At 38.5% G+C, this 9,017-nt stretch overlaps 1 protein-coding gene across 3 annotated transcripts in view; it reads left to right on the top strand.

The window, feature by feature from the left end:
* Positions 1-3,557: 3,557 nt before the first annotated feature.
* Positions 3,558-9,017, top strand: part of RAB11FIP2 (RAB11 family interacting protein 2 (class I)) — a 36,988-nt gene continuing 31,528 nt past the window's right edge. Inside the window, exon 1 of one of the 3 annotated variants that reach the window (XM_008577927.1) lies at positions 3,558-3,616. Coding sequence is in view for 2 of the 3 variants with exons in the window: in XM_008577926.1 (XP_008576148.1) it covers positions 4,122-4,471 (350 nt within the window). In the remaining variant the exon portion in view is untranslated. Of the gene's footprint in view, positions 3,617-3,816; positions 4,472-9,017 lie in introns of those variants that run through there. The other 2 variants (XM_008577926.1, XM_008577925.1) reach the window with 2 other exon arrangements.

The raw sequence follows: 9,017 nt of genomic DNA, 5'->3' as shown, positions 1-9,017 counted from the left end.
TTTAGTATATTGACAAAATTAAATTAGATTATTATAACACAATTTGCTTCTTTGTGTTGTGGACATACTGCTTAGAATTAGTAAATGTTAGAAGATGTTTTGGTGGCTGCTATTATAGACTTTTATTTTACAGATGGCTCCAAGAAGAAAAATGACTTCCCTAAAGATACATAGTCAGTAATAGGCAGAGTAGGGATTTAAGACCCAGGCAGCTGGCTAGAGCTCTTTACATTACACACCACGTTGTTTCCCATGCATCACAAACTGTGTCCATACACTGCACAGTCCCAGAAGACAAATTAATCAGCTCAGTGATGAAAACAAAACCAAACCACCACCAAAAACCCCCCGATACTAGTTCATTGCTATTATAATTTCAAATCAATTTGTCAAATACTGTTTTACTTTTTGATTGGTTATGGTTGATCTATGTATCCATGTATCTCCAACATAACTCTGGGGCTTTGCCATATATATACATGTATGAATTTTATATACATTTCAGTTGTATATATATATGCAAGGTGTGTGTGTATCTGGAGTCTGAAGATTGTAATGACACCTTGGGAGTGCTCTTCCTGCCCTTATGTTTCTGAATCTCCATCTCCATCTGGAAAATAATTAATATCCATTACATAATGTATATCAGAGCATTAACACGCTTGACCCAGTGGGCTACTTAAGCACTGATAGCATTATAATTGTCCTAAAATAGATTTGCAAGATGTGATTTTAGGGATGCTGATGCCCAAAGGGAAAATCTTCCACAACGCTTGGAATAATAAGTCCCCTTATGGGACTTTACTGAAAGGTACAACGCTTAGTAAATATTTTCATCTATGAAATCCTCTGCTCCTGAGGCATATGAGGGTACTTCAAAAAGTTCATGGTAAGATTTGTATTATCTTTTAATTCCATTCTTCCACAAACTTTCTGAAGTACACTCATAAACATTTACTATTTTAACTTTCTGGTCAAATAATTCTTATTCACTGCAGCAGGCATTGTAACAGTTTAAAAATAGATTTTCAGCATTTTCCTCCCATAAAATATATTATTTTCCCAAACCCTTGATTTTGGAATTGTACCAAACATTTCCGGATATATCATTAGTCACAGGATACTAAAAAAAGTGACTCTCTTTGATTCTGGTATGTTGTCCTTATGCACGCAATCCTTCTTCCCTTTAAAAATTACCGTCTATGTATATCTTAAAATTAGTAAAAAGAATTTTTAAAACTGTCAGACAATAAACATTTAGGCAGAACCACTTTGATCTCAGATATGACGTAATTGCCATTATTTTTCACTATGAGCCAAACACATATTTGACCTGACATGTTTTTATTCTCTTAATATAATCAAGAAAGAGAAATATCTATAGGAAATTACTTCCCCTTTATAACACAATTCCAGATTCTATTTAGCTTATTTGGTTGGTTTGTTTATTTGCTTCCCCAAGGGGCAAAAAATATGCTATTTTCTTATTCTGGCTTAAAAACATTAAACCATAACTTCTTATCTTGCCAGTTAATAAAACTAAACAATTTTGGTGCTAGCCAGGTTTTGGGAAAACTCAAAAGCAATTTAGGTGCTACAGGAAGAGAGGTTAGTAATTCCAGTTGTTCAGCTCTTGCCTTTAGAGTATTCTCTGAATTGTATTGGAGTATGTTATTGCGTTGCTGTGAACTACTGCTGCCAACTCCCACCCTGGAGATGGCTATATTTCAGAGATGAGTGAAATGATACTTGTAAACACGTGTGTAATCATTAATAAAGCTTACCAAACAATTTAAGCTCTTTAGAAACACACATCCATTATTATAATTAATTGCCTATTGTTTATTTAATTACAACCTTTAACAGAGACATGAAGACTTTTAAAAATGCAATTTGGAAAAATTCTGAACAATTAAATTTGATTTCACGATGCTTATCTTGTTTTTGTAAATTTCAGGTGTCAATTATTTCTCCCTGGAGATCCTGGTGAAATTCCTCCATTGACTGTTCCAATGTACTCTTTAAAATTCCCTAAAAATATTTTTCTTTAAAGTTGACAACTGCCCACTCTGGGATCCAGATGCTGTATTCTCAGTTCAATGATGTCGTTCTACTTTCCACACATGGCCTTTTCATACTCTGTCTCCCAGGGAAAGAAAATAATGCAGAAGTTTTAAACCTTTCCTGAAAATAATAAACACAGGACCTTACACTTTTATGGACATTTTAAGTTGAAAAACTGCATTCTCATCTATCATATTGTTTTACTCTCAAAATTAGTCTTGTAAAGAAAGGAAAGGTAAAAAGACAAAAAGGAAAAAAAAAAAAAAAAGAAAGGAAAGGCATTAAGTCATTCAATAAATTGAGTGTCTACAGCATGCTAGGCACTATGAAGGGACTGCATTACGCACAAGGCAGTCCAAAGAACTTAGAATTTCCTTGGGAAGACATGAACAGAAATAAAGGTAGTAGAGGTAATATATAAGCATCTCCTGTAACTGAGAAATAGAGGCAAAGGGAGACTTAGAATGATGTGCCATATTGTGCTAGGAAATGTACATGTAATATCTCATAATACTCCCCCCAACCAATGCTTCTGATGTTGGGGCATGGTCTCCACATGATCTGAATAGTTCACCCGACTGAAAGCTGAGCGGTGGGTGGTTGGGGTGCTTTTGACGTGGAGCTCACAGAGTCGTGATGGGGTCCCAGATACGATGGCGTCCTCAGTTTACCCTTTAAGGGAGGTGGAATGACTCGACCAAGGTCAAACAGACTGATGGTGGCAGAGGTGAGGCTGGAACCACGTCGTGTGGCGCCGGCCCAGCGCCTTCTGTAATCTTTATTAATCCCTGTGACAGTCCTGGAACATTTTAGTTGCTTCTCTCTCTTCCTTCGTTGGACGGGGGGATGCCATTTTCAGTTAATTCACAGGTTTCTCTCTTTTCAGAAAGAGAAAACTGGATAAGAGGTTGAGGGAAAGCGGTCAATGAAGAGGACTGATTAATTCCACCACCACGTAGCGAACGCCTGCTGTGTGCCAGGCACCGGGCATCCCGGGCACAGCAAAGACAGATCCCTACCCTCGAAGACTGAGGTGGGGTCTCTCCCTTTTGGGGGCAGTCTCCAGGGCTTTGGTGACCTCCTCCAGCAGAGGTCCCAGCTCTACCCAGGGCCCTCCTGGGCCGGGCCTGAGCAACACCAAGCACCTGGCAGGGATGTCCCAACCGCAACGCCGCGTCGCGCGCCTCCGGTCGCCACGGCAACCAGGGAGGTGCTGACCCTTGACCCCACGGCCCCGCCCGGCCCCGCCCCTTCGCGTTCCCGAGATCAACATGGAGAAGGCCAACCCGGAAGTGCCGCCGCCGCCGCCGCCCGCCCGGTGCTAGGAGCCGCCGGCCGGCCAGGCCGAGCCCTCGTATAACTTCGTATAATGTATGCTATACGAAGTTATTACGAAGGAGAGTTAAGACAATAGATAAAGTCAGACTTTGTCAGATAACTATGCATACGGGGGGGGGGGGGGGGGGGGGGGGGGGGGGGGGGGGGGGGAGGAGGAGGAGGAGGAGGAGGGAGAGGTTTGCGAGAGCGAGCGAGGCCGCCCGAGCCGCCGGCGGTTCGTATTACCGGGGTCGGGAGGAGGAGCCGGCCCGGGTCCGTGGACGAGCGCGGAGCGGGGCGGGAGGCGCCGAGCAGGCCCGGCTGCGAGGAGGCAGGCGGGGGGCGGGGGTGCAGGATTGGGGCGGGGGCCCCTCCCGTGTCCGCCCGGGCCCCGGTGTCCGGGCCTCACCTGCCCGCAGGCCCGGGAGCCGCCCACAGCTGAGGGCCGGCCCAGCGGGGAAGGGCGACACGCGAGGCGCGGGGGTTCGCGCGGAGGCCTGGAGGGCGCGGCAGGGCATGGTGGACCCCTGTGCTTGTGCAGAGGACAGGGGACCCCGGAGCAGCCGTGCCCGCGCGCTGCCCCCGTGGGGTGTGGTGACCTCAGCCTAGGGAAGTGGGCAGCCCAGAGCCTGCCCGTCTCCATTAAGTGCCCTTAGGATGCAGTGATTGAGGAATTAGCTTTCCCTCCGGGGGGTACTGCCTGCGCTTGTGAACTCGGTGCAGAGAAAAAGGACAGAACGATGCTGTCCGAGCAAGCCCAAAAGTGGTTTCCAACGCACGTGCAGGTCACAGTGCTCCAAGCCAAAGATCTGAAGCCAAAAGGCAAGAGTGGCACCAATGACACATACACTATAATTCAGCTGGGCAAAGAAAAGTACTCCACCTCTGTAGCTGAGAAAACCCTTGAGCCAGTCTGGAAGGAAGAGGCCTCTTTTGAGCTACCTGGATTGCTAATGCAGGGGAATCCAGAGAAATACATTCTTTTCCTCATAGTTATGCACAGGTCCCTAGTGGGACTGGATAAGTTTTTAGGGCAGGTGGCAATCAATCTCAATGACATCTTTGAGGACAAACAAAGAAGGAAAACAGAGTAAGTTATGTAATTTATTTTGAATTTTGGGGAGTTTAACTATATCTTATTTATGGATTTTCTGTTCTTGGAAATTTTTTGTGTACTTGGGGGCAATGGTTTTTGGATTGAAATACGACCCAGTTTTAAGCACCATATTTGCATGAATCTGAAGCAAAAATAGCCCTTGTGATGAAACATCTTTTACATGGCGTCATTAATGATCCGTTATTTTCTCATTTCTGCTTGAAGTAAACATTCGTTAAAGAATTGAATATTTTGCCCTGGATTTTAAGTATATTAACATTGTTTCACTACTTATAAGAGGACGAAATCACAGTGTTGACCAACTAACCCTTAATGTACGTATAAATTTTTATGACCTTTAAACATTGCAATTTTCCATGGAATGGAAGATCAGAAAATTAAATCAGCCAATGTAATGTGTGTGTGTGTGTGTATATATATATATATATATGTGTGTATATATATATATATATGTATGTATATGTATGTATGTATGTTGAACTCTATGGCTGTCAAAAGATAAATTACTAAATTTAGAACTCAATATTTCATTTCAGCTTCATAAACACAGTTGGCCTTTATTTTAGCTCAACGATTTTTCAGGGTCTGTACATATTCATGGAGACTAAAGCTGTTAAAAGAAAAAGTTTCGAAAGTATGTACAACCTTGATCACACCAACATTTTCCTTTGCATTTGCAATATATCAGTTATTACTTCAGAATTAGTTCTGCAAAGGTAGTGTGTTTAGACCATTTTAAATGCTGTAAAGTTGGAGACAATGATAAATTCTTGTGATTAAATGATTTAATGACATCTTCAATGAAAACATAGACTTTTTAGTATGACTTTACAGTTTGCATTAGATATATTTTAATTTAAAAATCATAATATAAATTAACACTAGCATATTATGTCTTAAATTGAAAAAAATAGTATGCTTTCAAAGATAGGTATACTCAGCCCTCCTGAAACTTATACTGTAATTTTTCTAGTCTGAGACAACATGAAGGTTAATGGGCTTAATGGAAGAAAAATACAGGTTGGAGAACGTCAAATTTCCAAAATAGCTTTGGTGTTTCTTTCAGTCGTGACTGAAATTTACTTAGGTTTTTAAAAACTTTTTTATAATGATAATTTTCTTGAAGTTTATGTTAATTTCTTATATTTTAAAACAACTGTTTCTTGTTCTTTTCTATGCATATCTTTCTGCAGGCTTCTCTTGATTGGAGTTTTCTTGTTTTGTTTAAAATCAGGTCTTTACCTAAGATTTAATATATGTAGGATAAAAGGGTAAAGAGATAAGAAGTACTAGGAATGAAAGAGGAAAAACAGTAAATATTTAAACTAGTTGAGGAGATGAAAATATTTTAAAAGGAGGGCAAAAAGTTTTTCAAATGTGTAAAAGTTGGATATGTATCAATGATTTTAATAAAACTGTTTGATGCCTAAAAGGTGGTATTCCATTTGCTCTGAGGGGTTCTTCCTCAAATTTAAAATGAAAAATGGGTAATTCCTAAATAATTTGTTTCAAATTGCCAATTTTGGGTGACATTTAGAATATAATACTAAAGTGTTTTGAATGTAAACTTTTAAGTATATTGTAATTTAAAATTTCTTATTTCATTTACAGTACTTTCAGTATTAATGAATAATGTATTACAGGCCTTCTTGGAAATATAAATTTTCCAAGTGAAAGAAGGCCCAAGTGTGAACCCAAAGATTCTCAGTATGAAATAACCTTTTAAAGTTCCTTCTTGTTTTACTCCTTTTCTTTGGCAGAGTCATAGTTACAATAAATTTGGCCATGAGCAATACTCTAATGTCGTAGACTCTCCCTACAGAAATTCTCTACTGGCTACTATATAAAATTGATTAGAATTTTTTGGGGAAAATGTTTTTCAATGTTATCATCAGTGCTTGTGATGTTATTGCATTCAAAGTGATTTTCATATGTTATTAAATGCTTAACATTTTCTTACTTTGTGGATAAATGGGGACCACATATTTGATGAGGTATCTTTATTGGTAATATTTCCAGTTTTTTAATATATTTAATAGCTTCCTTTTCCAGCACAGCTGTACATGTGGCACAGTAAGAGACAGACATAAGCCACCGGTGTACTGCAAGAAAGATATTTAATATTCTGCACATTGCTAAACCTTGTCAGCATATTCCCAAGTGCATTTTAGAAAACTGGTGTGAGTGATGAAGGCTACCAGCTGATTTAGAAGTCCCATGAAACTGTTGGGCGTGACACTTTTTACTTTTTGAAATTGCAGACAAGTATTTAGTTTGTGTTCCAGGTGTGTCATGATAGGCAAAGAAATGTGAGGGCTAAAACTATTATTTTACTTATTTTTATACCTCGGAAATAAATGCCTTTTTTTTTTCTTTTACGGAGAGGGGGAAAAGGGCCTGAGCCAGAACGCTTTGAGCGGGGCATGGAAAGAGAACTTCTGTATCTCCCCCTTTAATGGATATCTGGGTTGGTTCTGGCATGAGATTTAAGGAAATGATATAATGTTTAATAATAGAATGGTAAAATCGTTGATGCTATTATGTAATATCCATTGATTTTTTTACAACTGAAGTAGGTGATGTTGATTTTTTTTTTTTTTTTTTTTAATGCTCATGAGAAGTAATAACAATCAGAGTCTCTAGAGTTAGGTATGCCTCAAACATAAGCAGATTTTAGGACTTTTCTGTGCGTCTCTGCAGTGCACCTGCGTCCTGGCCTCTGGCATGCTTACTGCCAATCTTGTCCGGTTTCTGACCACACAGCACCAATTTCTTGGGAATAGTTCCCACATGTGTGGTGGTTTTTGAACATGGACCTGTGCCCACTCAAAATTGAATAGAGGCCATATACAGTTTAAATTCAGCACTTCAGAGGTGAAAAAAATCAGCATTAATCCAGTAAGCCCCAAATGCTCTATCTTTATTTTATGTTTTTGAAGCCTGGAAAAATAAATGGCTATCTCCAGGATGATTCTTGAAGATCACATTAAGACTTCCTTATTATATCAGTTTCAAAACCAAGCAACTAAACGTATTTATCAGGCCTACATTTTAAATTAGTAAATTAGTATATTTGTTAAAGTTATTTGTAGGTTTTTTTTGGGGGGGGGGATGAAAAACATACTGTATTTTCAGTTTGTATTCAAACACTGACTTGCTTTATTCTTTAAATCTTACCTTTAAATCTTTAGAGTTCCCTATTAAGAAAACAAAACAACACAAAACATTCACACAGAATTGTAGCTTGGTTGTTTTAGAAATAAAAATCAAATATTTATTTAGCACAGGGCAGACTGCCTTCAAGGAGCCTACACTCCAGCAATAGAAAGTCTGCATTGCTGTCCTCTGTGGGTCTCATGTCCTCTGATAAAATATAGTGTCCTGTGATATGTGCCAGCCATGTGGTGTACCTTATTAACATATATGGTTCATGAAATAAGAAAGAACTTCTATTTTCCTGCAGATGTTATACATCAACTTTAGATTTTTTTCCTTATCAACTTTAATCTGACATTGGGAATTTATGTATCATTCTGTGTGCCTCAGTTTCCTCATCTATGAAATAAGGATGTTAAAGTAAATGATTTATTTAGTCTTATTTCTAAAATTCTGTTATTTTTGACTACCCTCACCTCCTTTCATTTTTTGGGTTTTTGGCTTATTTTCTTCCTAGGTTTGCTTTGATTTGTTATACACATGGAAATCCTACATGTGTGTTTTTGTTTGCTTGTTTTTTTGGTACATTTCTTGCAAAATGCATTCACCTATTTTGTGTATAGCCTAAGATGTTATAGAGTATTTCTGAGATACCATCCATGAGATGTTCTGCCCCCGCCCCATTGAAAATGGCTCTGTTTTGCAAAACTGTGGGTTAATAACTGTTTATATGTCCTTGTTTCATTTCCAGGCTTTTTGAGTACTCAATTTTTTGTTGTTCAGGTTCTCTATTCCACAGAGTTTTTTGCCGTCGTTTCTTATTTCTAGCTCCTGTTTCTTCAGATTTCACCATTTGCCTTACATAGGGATTTTCTCGTTTAGGGTCTTGGGTTAATGCTTTCTATTATAAAATATTCCATTATAAAAAATAGCTTGTTCTGATGCAACTATGGTTTATCTTAATTGATTGAAATTGCTCCAATTTAGTTAACCAAGAAAATATTTCTCTTACATGTTACTTGCTAAGATGTAGCTGGTATATACTCATATATTATGCCAATTCTCTGTTTTTCCTGGAAAGGCCAGTGAATCAGTCTTCTACTTGATGTACAGTAAATGTAATCTTCTGGCATATCCTGTGGGTAACAATGAGAGAGAAACTAATGTAAAATTAGGTCAGAGTTCCTTTGTAGCTAAGAAAATTTGTTACACTTGATTAGAGCTATGTTTAAATAGTAACCTATCTGCAGGAATGGATATTATACTTTATTGCTAAATAATGTGAAAACATTGTAGAAAGTTTGTTCTAAGCTTGATTTTACAATTTTTTTTTTTTTTTTTTTTTTTTTTTTTTTTTTTTTTC

The sequence above is a fragment of the Galeopterus variegatus genome, unplaced genomic scaffold (assembly GCF_000696425.1).
Source record: "Galeopterus variegatus unplaced genomic scaffold, G_variegatus-3.0.2 Scaffold1604, whole genome shotgun sequence".
Classification (NCBI taxonomy): Eukaryota; Metazoa; Chordata; class Mammalia; order Dermoptera; family Cynocephalidae; genus Galeopterus; species Galeopterus variegatus.
The sequence above is the reverse complement of the archived record's forward strand: the minus strand, read 5'-3'. Positions and strand labels throughout refer to the sequence as shown.